General features: G+C 38.5%; 1 protein-coding gene across 1 annotated transcript; it reads left to right on the forward strand.

The window, feature by feature from the left end:
- Nucleotides 1-1,060: 1,060 nt before the first annotated feature.
- LOC121943289 (scaffold protein ILK) lies at nt 1,061-19,067 on the forward strand. Its single transcript, XM_042486786.2, has 13 exons — nt 1,061-1,219; nt 3,312-3,573; nt 12,017-12,182; nt 13,927-14,022; nt 14,122-14,218; nt 14,326-14,409; nt 14,623-14,708; nt 14,814-14,923; nt 15,147-15,274; nt 15,479-15,600; nt 16,616-16,715; nt 17,300-17,430; nt 17,561-19,067. The coding sequence occupies exons 2-13, from the start codon at nt 3,485-3,487 to the stop codon at nt 17,708-17,710; spliced, it is 1,359 nt and encodes a 452-aa protein (XP_042342720.1). The 5' UTR covers nt 1,061-1,219; nt 3,312-3,484; the 3' UTR covers nt 17,711-19,067.
- The last annotated feature ends 1,002 nt before the right edge of the window (nt 19,068-20,069 follow it).

The raw sequence follows: 20,069 nt of genomic DNA on the forward strand, positions 1-20,069 counted from the left end.
GTAAAATAAATAAAATAATGACAATAATGATAATAAAAATAAATAAATAAATAAGTTAAAAATGAGAAAATAATGTAGAGGTTAGTAAAACTGTGAAACAGACTAAAACATCTAAATAAATAGTCAAAAGATAAAGTACAATGGAAGCTAAACTAAAAAAGGTAGGTCTTGACTTGATTATTATCATTATGTATTATTTTGATGCAAATATTCTGTATTTTGAATGTAGGATTTTTACTTATGTGACAGTATTACTACACTGTGGTCTTACTAGTTTTATTTAAGTAAAAGATCTCCCTTCATTGCACACACTGTAACATAATATTGGCTCTTAACCCTTTGAAACCTGGATTGATATCACTTTTCATGTGCTGCATTTGGACACCTTGTGAAAGCATTTTAACCTTTAACCTGATATAATTGGTTTAATTTCTTTCCAAAAAAGGCAATCAGCAACTCAGTATAAAATGTCCCGCAAATTGCAAGAAATCATTTTTTGACACTTTTTCAGTTAATCTCCAGTTTTGGGTTGTTTTTTTATGTATGCATTTACTTTCTATTTGGGGGGGGGGGTACTTTTGGCTAATATCTTGCTAATATTTGGGTCAATTCTCATTAGTTGCTCCTTCCATGTTTTTTGAAAGAAACCATGTAAATTTCTCCAGATTTTTTTTTTTATCCTTATTTTTTATTTTACTTTTGCTCGTATTATCAAGTGGGTTTTAGCCATGTGAAGATGTAGTCTATGTATGCTATTCTGATCCTATCTTATTTTTACATGCAGGTTTTATTATCTCTTCATGGCTTCTATGTCTTTTCGTGTAAAGCACTCGCTGCATGTAATGTCTTTGTTGTAAAGCAAGTTGGACTCTGCCACACAGATAAGTTTTAATGTAGGACTTTTATTTGTGTGACAGTATTTCTACACTGTGACATTGCTATTTTTACATCAGTAAAAGATCTCCTGTCACTGCACACACTGTAACATAATGATGATGTCTCTTGCAAGTCTTTTATAATATCTATGACCTGAGGCTGTGAATATTTTGTCTGCTGCAGTTCTCCCTACAGCCTGTAGGGGACGCGGCGCTCTCTTCCTCCTCTGGACGCTACCACGTACGGCGGCGCTGAGGGTGTGGACGTCCCACACATTCAATCTACAGGAGTCAACACAACGCTGCTAACAACTTCAACACACCACAACAGGCCAACATACCCGGTAGGTTCATCAAATAGGAGGCAAATTTCACATGGCTTTTGAATGTTTAAACTATCAACTATATAGTTTCGTGTTCTTCTCATTTCACGCCAGCGTGAAATGAGAGAAGCGGTCCGCGGCATCAGGACAGTTGGTTAGCATCAGGACAGTTGGTTAGCTTGTTAGCCTGTGTTTCATTTTAACAACCAGAAGATGCTAGCTTATGTTTGAGCTAAGTTGATCACTTTTAGTTTAATCGGGAGTAATCGAAATAGGGTTGTACAGGCAGGAGCTGAGGGGTTAACCACCTAACTTTATAAGCTATTCCCCTGTGTTAGCGAGATAGCAGTATAGCTAGTCATGCTGCTGTAAGGCAGCAACGTTAGAGTGCTAACGGTTAACTCAATACTGTGACATCAGGTTGTTACAATGTTTAGGTTAAAAACATGATAATCGCCACTTAATCACTAATTCAACCTGATTGTTATTCTGTGAGGCTGAAACAAAGCTACAGTTGTGTTATCATCTACCACACATTTTTAAATGGAAGTGCCTTGGCTTATTCTGGCATGTATGAGTGTGTCCTTTCATTCATGGTGACTGTAACTGGACGACAAAATTTGTGATCTCAGATATTTGCGAGCGTCATAGTGCCACATTTGTTTTCTCTGTCTCAATCTGTTGTCTTCAAGAAGGTCCTGTATGTAGGGACTGTTCTGTATTTATCAGAGAAGGGGGCTGGCTGGGGTGTGACTTTGTTTTTACGCTGCCGCTGCTTTCCCCTTGTCTCCAGAAAAATGCATGATCCTCCCTCCACCACAAATTAACTATTAGATTTAAAAACTTACCATTTGATGTTTGGAAGTTAAAAGCTGAAGACAAAATCCTGGAGTTGTTAAAAAGTCCCTGGTAAAACCCTCTAAAGACAAACTGTGATATGTGATATTGGACTGTATGGAACAAATTGATATTGAATTGAAGATACTATTTGTACAGCTGCACTGGTTTATGATTGGGCTGTAAAGCACTTAAGGTTGCCTTTTTGTATGAAATGTGCTTAAATTTTCCTTGCGTTGCTTTTCACTCTTGTCATGCATGTTGTTCATTTAGTCCAAACAGTTTATATTTGGCAATATTTAAATGTGTCGTGTAGCATGAAGTGATTTTGATGAAATATCACTAAATTTAAGCTCAGATTCGGGGTTTTTTTTCCAGACAGAAGCGTTCGTCCCACTAGTGTGTTCAAAGACTGTCGGAAATTTTACTATCTAGTGATAATATCTGTTTTTACAGTTTCTTGCTTTGCAGAATTATGTAATTTGGTGGATTTTTGTAAAATAAATACAAAATACAGTTTTTTAAAGTTGTATGCCTCTTCCCTGAGCCAAAGTTAAAGACATAAGTCCCTTCCCAGTGCTTAAAAATATTTGACATGCTCCCCCCTTTTTTGCACCACCCCTTCCCTTTGCATAAATAATGAACAGTCCCTTTTTTATTTAGCCTACGCATAATTTCCGTCATATTTCAGGCTGAGTGAAATATGAGAAGTACATCCTCCCTATATTCATTGTATTTTATTAAAATTAGAATTTAAGAAAGCTCACTGTGACATCTTCATATTGCTTGGTTTGTCTGCTCAATGATCCAAAACCCAAAGATCTTCAGTTAAGTGTAACATAAGACAGAGAAAAGCAGAACTGGAACCAGGCAATGTTTGACATTTTTGCTTGATAAATGATATACCAATTGATCGATTAGCATAACAGTTGTAGATATGTTTTCTGTCCGTCAGTTAACTGATTATTGAAATATTAATTTCAGCACTGATTCTTTAAATATTAAGGAAGTACAGAATAAAGCATGGCACTGGGTAAACAAATGTATCTACTGTGGTGTACAGGGTACTAGTCACAACCGAGTGTTGTGAGTCACAGCATTAACTGCCACCCACTTTTATGGGTGGATAAGATTAGTCAACACTAGGTTGGTTGCTTGGCTGTCTTCTTTTTACGTTTGTACAACAGGATAATATTAGGGAGGATTTGTGATGAAGTTAAGCTGATTAAAAGAAGAGTTAACAGAGCAACTTCCCTTTTTGTGTCCTCCTTTTAAGGGTTGCTGGAGTGCTGTTGAGCCTCTCTGACTGAGTCCCTCATTATCCCAAATGAGGGACTGATGCTGGCCAGGACTCTGCTGAACCCCTCGGGTCACCTCTCTCATCTCTCCCAGTTCAGATCTGCATTTACTCCCAGGAGTGCGCCTTAAGAGGAGGATACACTAGCCACGATGGATGATATCTTCACGCAGTGCCGGGAAGGCAATGCTGTGGCCGTTCGCTTGTGGTTGGACAATACAGAGAACGACCTCAATCAAGGGTGAGCCAAAGTTTATTTGTGTGTATATTTTTTGTCAGTTGGATTGTTAAAGTTATTCATAATTCACAAATAACCGCAGTCAGTGGCTAATCAAATAATAATTAAAAACAGGTTCCTGTTGTCATTAAAGATGTGTTTTAACTTGTCTGGGCGAAGGTATAATCACTTATAATGACTATTTAATAATGATATAACACTAACCATAGCCTAATTAGTTTGTTTTCTTTTAACCCTTTGAAACCGGAGCAAAGTCACTTGATTGCCTATTGCAAGGCAATAGCAATTAGAGAAGCATTTACTCAAAAATTAGCAAGAATTTAGTAAAAACGTAAAAGAAAACTACCGGAAAATTTGTTTTAATCAAAAGGAAAAGGAAAAGAAATAACTAACAACAAGGAAATTAGTTGGGCAGTGCTTAAAAATCCTAATAACTCTGTGACATCATTTTAAATATGTTACTTTTCTAAGTCTGCTAATTTCTTGCAATTCGTGGAACACTTCTTACCAAGTTGCACATTGCCTTTCTCCCCCATGTTTTTGAAAGAAATCGTACTAATGTGCTCAAGGTTTAAAGGTTTAAATACACGCGAAAAGGCGTCTGAAAGCAGCAAAAGAAAAGTGCCACGACATTAATTCATGAATTTTGTGATGCTAAACTTCTTAAATCATAATCTAAATGAAATATCAGCTACACTGCTGTGTCACTGCCTCATTTAAATGTTGCAGTCTTAAACCTAATTTCTAGAGCATGCTGAGAGCCCGCCTTTTCAGTCCCTGTCAAGATTGTGACCTCTGATTGAACCCATTTCCTTGTGGGCACATGTTTATGTCCAGAATGCCAGTAGAGTAATTCAGAGGCGTGATGTTGGACAGGAAACCCGCTGTGATGGCAGAGTTAATCCCGCTTGCAGTTCTTGCTGTAACTGGAATTTGTACTTTAAAGAACATTTTAGAAAAAAAAGACTGGACAAGAATGCATAAAATACTACAGGCTTGTGTGACATTTGACATGTTTTTTATACAAATAGTGTGATAGTTACAGATCATCAGTCAGTCCTGAGCGCGTTCTGTATCCTCAGCTGACTTTGTAAAGAAAAACTTGGCAGAGCTTGCCAGTCAAGTAATGTTGACCACCCGGGAAGCTTCCCTTTTGGATTCCTCTGTCCCCTGATTTAGACTACCGGTATTTGTTTTCAGAGTAAACAAAGAGAGGATGAATAAATCCATTTAATCATGATGACTGTTTACCTTGGAGCGGCTCTTTTATTGTCTCTTTTACTGTCTTAGCACATTTCTGGTGAGGAGGTTGAACTCAACTCTGTTGCAAAGCTGGACATAAAAATGTTCAACCGGTAAAGTATTAGCCGACTAATTTTACATGTAACAATGGGGAGAAATTGATTCATGGTTATTCAAGAGGTGTGACTGAATATATCCAGAGGTAAACTAGTTAGTCCAGCTTCGTTATAATGCGATAAGACAAGCTTAAAAAACATTCAATTGTTTTGTTGCCTTCTAAGGCACGCAACATTTTAAATTTGGCTGGAAACAGTAAATGGTTGTCATTTGGTCAGTGTTGCATTTTCCTTGTTTTAAGGCATTTTTTGCAGTAAAGGTAAAAGAAGGATTTGTACCTTTTAAAATGTCCCGAAGTTAATTTTTAAAGTAAAATAATATGCAGGACATCAGCACACAAGATTCCAAATAGTCTTTTTAAGGGCACTTGTGTGGCCTTTTTTCCCCTTTGAACTGAACAATTTATGAAGAAATTAACCCTTTTGAAACCTGAGCAAATCGGCTTGATTACTTTAAAAAACAAAGGAAGAAAGCCACAAGTCACTTAACAACAAATGGCCCCAACATTAGCAAGAAATTAGTAAAAAACTACAATAAAAGTACCTGAAAATATTATCTAATATTTCCTGAGCTGAGTTTCGGGTCATTTGATTGTCACCTTTTACCATTTTTTTTGTATTCTGCAGGACATTTCTTTACTCATAATGTTTTTCTTCCCCATGTTTTCAAAAGGAATCAAATTTTCTCAGGTTTCTCGATTGAAATGCTTGTGAAAGGCATCTGAATGCAGCACAGGAAAACTGATGTCGATCCCGATGTGAAAGAATCAGTAGAGATGTATTCTCCCTTTTAATGTCTGAATTGCTTTTGTGTTTTCTCTGGGTTGTTTTTTTCCTTTTCACTGTTTAGTTAAATTGTATGATTGCATCAAGCCAATGTGGGTCCTTGCAGTCCCTACTTGTGACTCCTCCATTAGCTGATTACATGTCAAGTTCCCTTTTCCGGTCAATATATCTCCCCCAGTGGATGAAACACATTTATTCTTTTCATTTCCCCACAGAACTTCAAATTCTTCCCTTCCTGTACTTCAGTAAACTCACTGTATCTCAGCCTATCAGATGCTCACGGTAATGTTTTCTGTGTTCCTCGATGACAGTGTGTTTACATGGATGTAACTCCCAGACGCAGAGTAGTAGTGGAATGCTGAATCTCCTTACAAGGAGGCCTCGAGGGAAACATCTACCACCTACCAAAACTGAGAGAGAGGGGGAGGAGATTATTGTAATGGAGCAGGACTGGAAGAGTTATGTGTGACGAGACAGAGGATCTTTGTGTGTGTGTGTGTGTGTGTGTGTGTGTGTGTGTGTGTGTGTGTGTGTGTGTGTGTGTGTGTGTGTGTGTGTGTGTGTGTGTGAGCAAATGGTGAATTTTTCAGTAGAGAAATGCACAGTAAGTCATAGCAAAGCACCTCTCCTTCCCCTCCTCCACTTATGTGTTTCCGGTATTCGTCTCCCAGTGGTATTAGATAGCTGCAATCATTTCCTCTCAGCATTCCCTCAAAGTTTACAAAAGTTAATTGCAAAGTTTAAAACAAATTCTCCTAAATGTTTATGATATAGGCTTCCTCTGCAGTCTTCTTTGAGTATGTTTTACACTGCTTCTTTGCTGGTTGGTGCATAATGTTGGTACGAGATATAGTTTTGTGTTAAAAATTAGCATAAAAGAATTTTGCATGTGAAAGTATGATTTAAAGTGTGTCTGTCAAAAAATGGAAGTGGGGTCAAAAGTTTAATATTTTCAACTGAAATATAATTGTGTACTAGAGGTATAAAGTAGCATGCAGGACCTCCGTATTGCAACGCAATTAAGTAAATGTAGCCAGTTATTGTGCAATAATTTTCCATATTACAGTGTTACAGTAAGATATTATCATGTTCTGGTCTTGTCAGACCCTCATCTCCATTTTTTTGTGGAGTTTTATATCAACAAATTTGACTTAAGGGGGATCTGTTGTTTATAAATTTAAGGTATATTTAGATCTGAAACAATGAGTCAGTTTGTGTATTAGTCTAGGGTTGCCCCTGCCAATCACTTTCTTAAAAAATGGCTATAAAATGTCACATGAAAGAAAATGGTTGCTGGTGATATCAACTTATCATTTCATTTTAGCAGTTGATTAATCGTTCATGTTGCGTGTTCTAGCCTCTCAAATGTCCATACTTACATTATACATACATACATTTGTCTTACATTATAATAAATTGAATTGGTCTCTTTGGGTTTTAGACTGTTGCCAAAACAAACATCATCTAATTAAATAAATCTACCTTCTACCTTCTATCTCAGACTCTAATAAATTTTGACACTATTTTCAGAGTTTTGTAGAGCAGATGATTCATTTAAAAAATAGTTGGCTCGTTAATTGATATTGAAAATAAGAGTTGTGAGGCTTTGTGCCCAACCCAGTCCCCTGTGCTTCATTTGTGTTGTGTTTGGTCCCAGAGGACTGACTTCAGTGCTTCTGATATTTTTGGCCTATGAATGTGTAATTGTGGCCTTGATGGTTATCTGTAGTTAGCATCTTCAAAATGTTCATCCAAAGATGCCCTTTACATGTGTGAGAGCAAACACTTTGCTTTTTGCTTATGATTGTTACAGACCATTGGGCAGCACTTATTTATTTTAAAGGATTTCACCATGTTGTTAAGGTCGAAGCTTCTTGTTTGGGGAGGAAGTAGATTTACAGTGTGAATACTGATTTAAACCTCTCTGTTGGGGGCATGTTACCCTGCAGTGCGTACTGTTGCATGTAGAAGGTGGTCTAGACTCTCAAGGTTTGTTGGAGCAGGCAGTGATAATGTTAGAAGAAGCAGTGTTAGCAGTTTTTTGTGAACAAGCCAACACAAGGGTTATGGTGAAAATGATAATATCTTATAGCTCAATATTGAGATCACGCTTCATTCATTCATTCATTCATTCATTCATTCATTCAAAGCTTTATTTAAGACTATCAACTGAGGGAGACCCTCATTTTCAGGGGTGCCGAGCATGAACAAAGACTTAAAAAACAATCGACACGCAAACAAATAACAGTTACAATAGAAATAAATTCATACAAAACAACAAACAATAATAGAAAGGTAAGTACCTAAAATTAATCACCCAGCCTTAGCCAATATAGATTATGAGGTATGTTTTCCACTCTGCATATGTCAGTCACTTATTCTTACAGCCCTGATGGAAGAATTTACTTAAACAAAACCCCTTAAAGTACTTTAGGATCAGTCCCTGTTCATATTGTCTTTTCATATTGGGTATCTGATGACATCAAGTCTAATCTGATACCTTAACTTACTTAAATATTGATCAGGTATTGTTATGTATCCACTACTGTACTGTACAGCAGTATTTTATCCAGCATAAATTATTCATTGACCTTTCATGAGGTAACAGAATAAAAAATAGAAATTCCTCCAATGTAAAAGTGTTGCTGTTATATTAATTGGTTAGATGTTTGTGTGAATTCAGTTTTCTCTCGACTGAGGCTTGTTACATGACCTGGCGGGGATGTCTGGGCAGAGACGTACAGGGTGCAGACAGGGGCTCTTCCTCTGGCTTTTCCGTCTGCCAAACTGAGCACTGTTGGCAGGTGGAAGTGCCTGAAATAAATTACCGCAGCCAGTGTGGAGGGGGTGAGCAGCAGAAAACCCTGGCACTCAAGTGCCTTGGGGCTGTGGGGATGAAGCTAGCTTAAAGGGAAAATCTATCCTATAAAAAGGGCATCTGAACAGAAATCCACACACAGACAGTGGAGGCCTGAGTGTCACTCGATGCACCAGTAGTACATTTTCAGCAGTTGTACGCTGGGCCTTTTTTTGTGTAATATAAATAATAAGCGCTAAATTACCAAAAGGGCGTTAGTGATGTTAGAAAAACAATTCAATAGACATATTAAAAAGGTTACATCATTTCTCAAGATATGAATATATAGGAAAAATAATCTTTTCAACAGATAATGCATCTAATAATTGATGATTAAAGTGCCCATTATTTTCTTCTTTAATCGATTGGTAGGTTTCTAAACTTCAGATTATGAATGAATGTACTTTATGAGTACAGAAATTAGTCAATGAAGCAATCGGTCAAACAAATTAAAATTAATCGCCAATTATTTTGATAATCGATTAACCATTTCAATAATTTTTCATGCAAGAATATCATAAATTAGCTGGTACCAGCCTCTTAAATTGGAGAATTTGTTGCTTTTCTTTGTCATTTATGAAATCTTGGGGTTTTGCACAGTTGGTGGGACTAAAGAAGCAAATGGAAGATTTCACTTTGAGCTCTGGGAAATTGTAATGGGCATTGTTTTGCTTTTTGTTTTTGAAAACTTGTAGACTAAACTATCATTTAATTAGTTGTTAAAATAATTGGCACAAAATTCGATCATGAAAATAATCTTTAGTTGCAGCCTGAATGTACACCAGAGTTTCCCTGAGTCCAATGTGACATCTTCAAACCGGGTATTTTGGCCTTCCAACACACCAGAACTAGTTCTAATATTTAAGATCGTCAGTTTACAAAGAAACAAAAGAAACGAAAGCATCAAATCCTCATATTGGAGGAGCTGCAGTTTTTGATTGAGTAAAGACAAACAGTTAAACAACTGTCAAAGTAGTCCATCTTACTTTTATGTTGACTAACTTATCAATAAAATGACCTTAAATACTGAATGTTAGATCGCACAGATAAACAAGATGGTCATTTCAAGTGTGCACTCTTTCTTTCATTTAGCATAGGCATTATCTTCATAACTGCTTTCTTACCCAAACAGACTCCAGCTTAACAGAGAAAACTCATACAATCGTAGAAGTGAGACTGTGGGAAGTTTTTCTCTCATAAATTTAGGCTAATTAGTTTTTAGGATTTGGCCTTTTGGTCTGAGAGGAAATTGCACACAGTACAGAGCTGGTGTGACTGCAGCGGGTCACCCAGATGCACAGATAGATGTGTGTTGTGGGACTGAGGGTCTCTGTGGGGCTGTTTTGAGCAGAGCTCTGCAGGATGTGTGAATACAAACCAGTGAATTGATGGTGCGGGGGGGGGCAGAGGGGCAGAGGGTCCACATTCCTGCAGATTCATAATACTCCCTTTAGTTTTCAGATCACGTTATTATGCTGTCTACCTACTCATTATTTCAGAGCAAGTGCATATCTTTATTATCTGGAGGATTGTGCAGTGTTTTGGCACAAACAACAAAGCCCACATGGAAACGTAAAGGGTACGGAAAGATGAATAACTCATCAGTACAGTCCAGCTGTTTCAGTGAAACTGAGAGGGAGAGGATGGATTTGACTCAGATGAGGGAAGACACTTTGTAACAGAGGAGGAGGTATTCACAACCAGACGCAGAGAGCAGAGACATGAAGAATGACACAATCACACACAGCAGCCTGAGTGTGTGTGAGTGCAGCTCTGCTGAAGGAAGTCTCACTGGGCCTTATAAGGACTGCAGTGAATGCTCAGCCTACTGTTTTCTTTATTTCCCTGTCTTTTCCTGATTGACTGTCTATCACTCAGCTTTTACTGTGCCTTAATCTCTCAGTCTTTATCCCCCTTTCTCTGAGAAGTTGACCATCAGTCAGTCTGTCATGTTATCAAGGTCACTCTCCTACATGTGTCGCTGCCAGTGTCACTGAGACAAAGAGAAAGGCCTTTTAGCTGAGTTGCATCAACTTCCTTTTTCTGAGGAATATGACAGAAGTGCAAATAAACAAATTCCTCATTATGTGCTCTAAAACATATATGCGGTAGTTTCTAATAAATACACTCAATCACCACTTTATTTGATACAGCAAGCTAAAGCAAATACAGTCTAATACAATCCTACAGAAAATTCTACCTTTGTTAGAATTTAGTTACCAGTTTGCATTGAACCTATTGTAGAGAGGTGTTCAGCCTTGTGATATTTTTAGTGGTTGTATTTTGCAGTACCGTTAAATATATAGTGTACTGTTATAAATGTAAATGGGGTGGAGACCTAATGAAGGCAGGATGTATTGCAGGACTGCTGTATTAGCTGCCACTTTATTAGGTTCCCTCTAATGCAGTTCGAGTGTATTTTTTGTTTTTCGTTTTCGTTTTATAAACTGAGGCATTCTTAAAGGGACTCAGTCTGTATACCAGTGATGCCTGGGTCTGTGTTTTTTTAAAACCTGCACAATCCCGGCACGTTATGAGAGCCAATTTTCCTCTACCAGACCTGTAAATGTTAGAGAATGTAATGACTCGGACCCCACCCGCAAATCAGAGCTGAACGTTTCTGTTAATGACCATCGCTAATAACAGCCCACGTGCTGTTGTATATAGTGTCATTTCATGTAAATATCACAAAATGAAAAGTGTTTTTTTTTTTCTTTTTCAAGAGTACAAACATAGCTAATATTCTATGTGGTTTGTTTACATGAGCTCACAGCTGCAACGTAAAGTGGTTTGTTTGCATGCTGTAAAAGAAGTACTTATTTAACAGAGAGATCCTTGACTGGTGTTAAGACATGGTGTTGTGTAGCTGGTTGTGTTGGAAAGATTCAGAGAGAGAGGGAGAAAGAAGGTGGAAGGTGGGCTGTTGCACAATGTTTCTGTGTGTTATTAGTAACTTACTCAACCCTGCTTTGTCACTAAACGACCCACCCACCGGAAACCTGCAATATTTTTTAACAAGCTTATCCAAACTGCCTAACCAGGCTAACTGCGCATCACTGTATACAATACATGAGGCCAAAGCAAAATAGCTCATTAAACTAATATATTTTATTTAATTTTGACTGCCAAGTTTTACTCTGGATTGCACACTTGTTGTCCTTTTTTTGAAAAATGATATTTTCACTGTCAAAGCAAAACACATATGCTCTAAAATACATTCCCAGTCTGGTATACTTGGCCATGTGCCAGTCATACCACACAGTTGTTTGTTTGAGAAAAACTTAACGTGGATAGCAGTGGGACTGAAGTTGCTTGTATAGTTTTTTCACCCTCAGGTTATATTTAGAATAACTGCAGGACAGGCAGGAAACATTTCTTAGTCCTTGCTGTGCTGAAGATTATTGTGAAACCTGCTCTGAATATCAATTCTTCTCTCTCGCTGTAGAGATGACCACGGCTTCAGCCCTCTCCACTGGGCGTGCAGGGAGGGCCGCTCCAGCGTGGTGGACATGCTTATCATGAGAGGAGCACGCATTAACGTCATGAATCGTGGGGATGACACGCCTCTGCACCTGGCCTCCAGCCATGGACATCGCGACATTGTGGGAAAGGTAGAGTCCAAGTAAACACTGTGGCATACATACAGTGATGCTTGAAAAGGTTCCTTCCTGGTTCCTTTTGTCATCCTGTAACTCTACTGTAATGTGGTGACTATCACAATATGAGTTACCTCCCTCACATCACAACACGACTCACTCTCTCTCTCTCTCTCTCTCTCTATGGTATGTAAGAATAAAGCATAAGCTGAAACTGACACTGATCTCTCCTAAGCACACAGGTGTTAAAATCTCTTGCTTCACAAACACAAGATATTATGAAACCTAAAATGATGTCATATAAACAGCAATTACAGTTACATGGTCTTGTCTGTTCTTGCACATCCACCATCAGCAATTTTAAACTGATGTGAGAGGCTTGGCAATTTGTGTCGAGGGAAAACTTAATGTTTCAATGGCTGCAGGTATGATTATTAAACCTGTTTACAATACATATTAAGGGTAGAACAAGCAATTTATGGTGTTTCAGTAATTATTTATTATGCCTTTATTTATTCAAGTGTTGCACATTTTTAAAAAATATCTTTAAAGTCGTAGATAGTAAAACAAATCAGCTGTTGACTGTATCTGTAACCCTTTTTACACAAAGATTGCGCTATAGAGCTGCTATGAAGTCCCGTCTTTATGCCCCCTTTGCAGTTTTACACAGAACCAAACATCAGTGGAATCATGCTGCTCTAGGGTGTGAGTTTAGATAGCATGCCGGCATTGTGGAAGCAAAAGAGGTGTGATGGGCATGACGTTTCACACAACAGTGTCAGCTTCTAGTATGACATATAACATATGCATTAGCAGTAGCAATAACGATCATTTACCGCCCCTGTTATATGGCGACTGATCTCAACTTTTATTTATAGGGTAAGAAGCTCCTGGACCACGAGTGTTTTTCCCGATTTGCTGACATTTTTGACTGCTGTTCTTTTTTGGTTTAGCTGCTACTGCTAGCAGCTACTTTAAAAATCTTCCATCTATCGGTCACACGCACAACACACCGTAAAAACCTCACAACCATCCCGCCCATAATCTTGTCTTGTCCTCTTACACAGACACAGTTTTGGCTCTGTTTCTACCTCCTGTGCTGGCTGAAAGGCAAGACAACTCTGTGTCTCTTTTTTGTGTCCCTTTTATACAGAATGTCGAGGCATAATGTTCTGATATTCATGCCATCATCAGGCAGTGTAAAAGTGGCTTATGATAGATGGACATTTTGTGGCCATTTTTTATTCACAAAATAAGTTCAAATAATTGACCGTTTAAAAACACAACTTGTGCACAATCAGTAGCTGCAATTCAGCCAGCAATACGGGGTTACATCGACTGTGTCTGCACAAGCAGACACAGTCAAAAGTTTTTTTCAAGTCAAAGTTTTTTTTTTTTCTAACAGCAGATTTGGTTGTCAAAATAGATCTCTTTAGAAACTCTTTTGACATATTATTTGTGATTGAATTAATATTTGTTTAAAGACATTGACTTCAGTTTCTGAAATAATCCGAGGATGCCTTGTATTGAAGTGTTTCATATGCCATCATGTTAGGCCTCTGCTCCAAGGTGTCTGATTTAGAATTGCTGCCAGGCAGCTATTGAGTTTAATGTTAGACATGTCTCAATACCTCTGGTATGTGTCCACAGGCAAGACGAACTTCCAGGATTCCACGAACACTCATCCCTGTGTACAGCCCAAACAAGATCTGACCAGCCTTGTTTTGCACATAATCCTTTGTTTCTGCTCCTCTTTCAGCTGATTCAGTGCAAAGCAGACACGAATGCAGCCAACGAGCACGGGAACACACCACTGCATTATGCCTGCTTCTGGGGCCAAGATCAAGTGGCTGAGGTTAGTGCTCCCCCTGGTGGTATTAAAGCTGAGACTCATCTGTTTTTATGTGTAGTTGCCAGTAAAATGTCGCTGACACCAGTCTGTCCTACACCTCAGGACCTCGTGACAAATGGGGCTCAGGTCAGCATCTGTAACAAATATGGGGAGACTCCCCTGGACAAAGCCAAACCTCATCTGCGGGAACTCCTCAGAGGTACCCTGACTCCCCATTATCACTTACCTCCTTCCAGAAAGTTCAAATGCATTTTTTATTATATTTGTGTTAAATTTTTTCACTGCAAATATCCCTCCATCACACAGAAAAAGCAGAGAAAATGGGACAGAACTTGACTAAAATTCCCTTCAAGGACACATTCTGGAAAGGCACCACCAGAACTCGACCCCGTGAGTCCCACACATAAACCAGTTTATTAGCCGACCAGTTTCCATCAGTCGGTTTGTTCAGAGTGCTGCATAAAAGGGAAAAATGTTCCTTGCTGGCCTTATAGCCAATCCTACTGTGGTGAAATTTCCAACATTTTTTCGTCTGAACAGTGTTGTGCGAAATTTGACATGAAAAATCGGGCTTTTGTCTGAACTTCATCTTGTGTTTTTTAGGTAATGGCACATTGAACAAACATGCAGGCATTGACTACAAGCAGCTCTCTCTCGTGGCTAAAATAAATGAGAACCAGTCTGGAGAGGTACTTTTGAACTTATTTTTACCACACTCAGTGGTCATGCAGAACTGCTGATGATCAGTTTCATGCCATTCACGTCTGTTTTTTGTGTCTAATGCTTGTCTGCAGCTGTGGCAAGGTCGCTGGCAAGGTAATGAGATTGTTGTTAAGGTGCTAAAAGTTCGTGACTGGACCACAAGGAAAAGCAGAGACTTCAGTGAGGAATATCCCAAACTCAGGTTATTATTTAGTCGGGACTTTTATACTCTCTCTGTGTCCTGTGCTGTTATGAACACTCATTGTTTGTTTGCATTGAACCAAACTTTATGTCTGTTTTTTTTGGAGGTGTTGCATCTCACACTAGCCGTCTGTTTATGTCAAATCCTCTTTGGGTTCCCCTCTTTTTGTATATCTGTCTGTCTGTCTCTCTCCCCTGTCCCTCCCTCTTGGGCTCCATCCCAGGATATTTTCCCACCCGAATGTCCTACCCATGTTGGGAGCATGTCAGTCTCCTCCCGCCCCTCACCCTATCATCATCACACACTGGATGCCTTATGGCTCTCTCTACAACGTTCTGCATGAAGGCACCAGTGAGTACTTCTACTCTGGTCACAAAGCCCGCACTTGTCACCGTTTTTGGTGGTTTGAGGGATTTGTGATTTATTGCACTTATACATTTGTCATTATGTTGCCATCACTTATTGGTACAGTAGCAATTTCACTGTCATCTTGTTATATGGTGATAGTAAGGTTGGCTTAAACCTGTTATGATTTGTCACTTTTTCTGCTGTCAGACTTTGTGGTGGACCAGACGCAGGCGGTGAAGTTTGCACTGGACATTGCTTGTGGAATGGCCTTCTTACACACACTTGAACCCATGATCCCGCGCCACTATCTCAACAGCAAAAGTGTTATGGTAAGAAAACAATGAGGTTTCAGCATAACTGTTAAATCATAAATGTATGAACTAGAACTATGCCTCCTGAAAATCAGGTTCCGATTACCATTCAAAGCTAAGTCATGGTAGGTAGAGTGTAAAGTGTGGCGACTGTGAGGGAGGTCATAATATTGTGTCTTTGAAAGGAGGCAGTGCTGGAGACAGCAACGGTCTGTGTGGCCTTTATAATGATTATGATTATACTTTATTTGTCCCCAAAGGGAAATTTGACTTGGACACAGTGCTGCTTGCTTTTAGATGAAACCCAACGTGGACGGAGACGTCTTTTCACTGAAATAGTAATTCATTTCGTTTCGCCATTTTTAAAAGTCTTTGTCATCTCCTACGGCTGTATTTCGCTCGAACTACACGACACTGCTCCCATGATCTCTAGTGGCTCTGCTCTTTCTTTTTTCTTTTTTTTTTTTTGCTGTTGTTGTCAATCAGTGCGCCGTGTACCTCTTGGGACATTTTGGTCTTCAGATTTAGCTGTCAAGTGAGCGCTCCTCACTTTCACCCTGCCCTCTAGTACAGGTAACTGCCTGGAGCAACAGTGGCTTTGCTCGGTCAGGCTCAGAGATAACGTCATCTTTTTAGTAGTTGGAAATTTACAACTCACAGCAGCTTAATAGCAAAAAAGTCTCTGACTTTTGTTTGATATCTAGTGTTGGTAAAATACTGTTGCACATTACCGATCCATCCTTAGCATAGTTAACATGTCTACTAAATTACATGAATGTCACTGACACCTTGAACGTCAAACTCTAAAGCTCCTTATAAAAAAACTAATTTTTAAAAAATATTTGTACTGAACTACCAAATCTGATTCATCGCACATAACTCTAAAAAGGGTACAGCCCTAGTATCAACTGACCTATCAAAGAAAACTGTGTTGCCTAAAAAAAAACCAAAAAAACATAAAACTGAAGAAGAAGGAAATGTCGTCTGTCACACTTTAAAGTGACATCTCAGTCTGTGCTCCTTGTTTCCACAGATAGATGAAGACATGACAGCCAGGATCAGCATGGCTGATGTCAAGTTCTCCTTCCAGTGTCCTGGCAGGATGTACTCGCCTGCATGGGTAGCCCCCGAGGGTAAGCATCATTCTTACAGCATAGATCCAAAGTGACAGCTGAAGCCACACAAGCTCGAGCGTGAATGATGGATGCAGGGAACTCCAGACTGTCAATGTAATGCAGCTGATTTCCCCCTGAGATACAGTGAAATCCAAACATAAACGTATCACAGAGCGTGAAAATAACCAGGGAACATCTGCAGCAGTGACTCACACAGTTGCAGCAATTCACAGAAAGGGTTTAACATGTACAGAACAGTGTATGGAGCATGATGGCCGTGACTGAATGTGATACAGGACACTTGTTACCATAGAAACAGCCTCCATACAGTCTACCTATAATGGGCAGTCAGCCATAAAATTGAGAGCACAGAGAGCGTTGCTGTGGATAAGGCAAAAATGTACATTTCTGGCTAAGGTGAAGAATTTCAACAGGCCTTATCTTCTTTGTGCGTCTTAAATTTGAAATTGCCACAAAACAGTTAATCTAATTTCATTCATCCATCTTTCTGTTTGTCAAAGGTAAAGGGAGGCAGTGCCCGTAGTGTCGCTCAGTGTGTTTGCTCTGTATAACCTTCACTTGTTGCCCTTTGTGATTTCCAGCCCTGCAAAAGAAGCCAGAAGAGATCAACCGTCGATCAGCAGACATGTGGAGCTTTGCCATTCTGCTGTGGGAGCTGGTGACCAGAGAAGTGCCGTACGCAGACCTCTCCAACATGGAAATTGGCATGAAGGTTAGCAGAGCTATCTTTTGCTCATTCCATGACCATCTGAGAATCAAATACTTGCAGGCAAAATAAACTATTACTTTAAATGCATGCAAAAATATCTTGCTACAGTGACAAAATCTGTTTTGGCTCTCAGGTGGCCTTGGAGGGTTTGAGGCCCACTATCCCTCCTGGAATCTCACCCCACATTTGCAAGCTCATGAAGATATGCATGAACGAAGACCCGGCAAAGAGGCCTAAGTTTGACATGATTGTGCCAATTCTGGAAAAAATGCAAGACAAGTGAAAAACCTCCTCTGCCTTTCTGTGCTGAACCGTTATATTAGGGGATATCTTACCCCAAATATCACTCTGATATGGTGGTGTGGTGCTTACCAGTATTGCCTTAAACTCTTATCTCCCGCTGCATTCAACGCCACTGTAGCTTCTGATATGACTTCAGCAGAAGTCACTTCTTTTATGTTTTTTTTTAAATGTGATATTAAGTTTTAATTGGTGTCATCTTTGTCAGTGATGCTGTCTTTGCAGAAGCATAATATTGACTGTTGATCTTCTAAACTTTAATCATGTGGAATGAGTACAATCTTCAATCTTGTAGACTGAATAACCTGTGGAGGTCAGCATAACAGTCTGCTGCATTGCTTTAGTGGATTTAAGGCCTTATTTTTCTTATCTGGAGTGGGCTCACTATTAAAAAGTTCCTCCGTAATTGTGGCTGGTAATAAAACAAATAGCAAATTAATTCGAGCTTGTCTTGTGGGAAAACGTTAATGTTTTTTGTAACAAACTGTACGCATCTGGGCAAGCATGACAAATGTCTAAAACAAAGCATTTAAAAAACATGTAAGAAATGTAAGTGAATGATGTAAATGTATATGAATGAGTGATGCCTGTGAGAGTACCTTGAAGTGTTGTACCATTCAGCTCGGCTGTGTAGTGATGTGTATAGCTATTGACTTGTGTCCTTTACAACATGCTGACAATGATGTAAAACTGGTCATACAAACTTCATTTTATGATGCAACAAATGTCAGTTAATCATTGCAATTTTGGGAAGATTGATTTCAAAATGCATTGCAAGATTGCTGGTTTTCTCTTTGATTTTTTCATTATTTCCCCTTCAAAAGCTTATAACAATTCAATTAGTTATACTAATGAACAAAGTTGGTGTCTGTTTTCAAGAATGTCAGTAATTGCGCTTAACTCAAGTGTTTATTTCATGCAGAATACTGGCAATCTATGTAATCTTTTCGTTGCAGTGTTAGGAATGAACGCTGCAACCCAGCCTGTAATTTATTCATGGATATCGTAGGTACAGTAGTTAAAATTATTATTATTATTGCCTTTCCTCACAATTTACATCACATCAGAAATAGCTGCCAACAGAAGGTGACTGGCACATTAAGGGGTGGTGTTCATGTCTTGCAAACGGACATATTGTTTTCTCGCTTATTTTTATTACTTCAGTCCTCGAGATTACTGCTGACTTTGTATCGATCTCATGGGTGTTTTTTCTAACTGCATCCTCTCTGTGCCTCCACCAGCTTGCTTTTTGTGCCGAATCACAGGTTGAAGCCAAAATCAAGAATGACTTATACAAATGTATGTATTTATATATAAGTATATTAAAAAGGAAAACTATGGGCAACTTGAAGGTGTGAATTTATTATTTATTTGGTGTTATTGGGAAGTGTACATTTTCCAAAGTAATATTTCAATGAGATGTCAGGACAATGATATTTACATGCTGATATTTAGCTAAATGTGGAATAGTGCTTATGTGATCATTTTGTAGGACTGAGTCTCTTCATATAGGCATAAATGATTAATGCAAAAGAATATGTAATAATATATTAGAGACTGTTGATTATTTATAAGGGGGGGCAAAAGGGTGAGGCCTGTCAAATACTTTTTAAGCATTTAGGAGGGACTTAGTTTATTTTGGCTTTGAGAAGGGGCATACAACTTTAAATGGCTTTATTTGGTATTTAAGTAATTTACTGTAAGTTTTTTGAAGAAAATTTATCAAAATTACATTATTTATCATGGCCAGAAGCTGAAAAAATCTAAAATCTCAAAATAATATGGTGATATTTTATCAAAACCATCCTATTCTACAGCTCATTTCAAATTTGGCCAAAAATAAACTGTTTGCATTAACCAACCATCATGGTGAAAAATCAAGGCTTTTTTTCAACGCTGGGATTTAGTTTTCAACTTTTAACTTTCAAATATCAAATAGTATGTGTTTAAATTTTGAAAATTAATTTATGGTGGAGGGAGGATCATGCATGCTCCCCAAGTAACTCAAGGAAAAATATTTGTCACTTCAGAAAGGTCAAAAAGAAAGTCACAGCCTACCCAGTGCCGTCCTCTAACAAATAAAGACAAGTCCCTTAGTTCATTTCCTCTAACAAATACAGAACAATCTGTTAGTTGACTTATATTTGTATTGGTGTGTTTCTGTAGTGTAGCCTAACTAGTAATTTAAGATGCCAAAAAAATATAGTGAAGTACAAAGTACAATATTTTCTCCTAAAATGAAGTGATCGTATAAAGTACCATTAAATGGAAATAATTTTTCAAAGTAGGCTCAAAATTGTACTTAAGTGCAGTACTTGAGTAAATGTACTTTCCACCACTGC

Source organism: Plectropomus leopardus, chromosome 6 (assembly GCF_026936395.1).
Source record: "Plectropomus leopardus strain MGB_pleo_1.0 chromosome 6, ASM2693639v1, whole genome shotgun sequence".
In the NCBI taxonomy this organism is placed as follows: Eukaryota; Metazoa; Chordata; class Actinopteri; order Perciformes; family Serranidae; genus Plectropomus; species Plectropomus leopardus.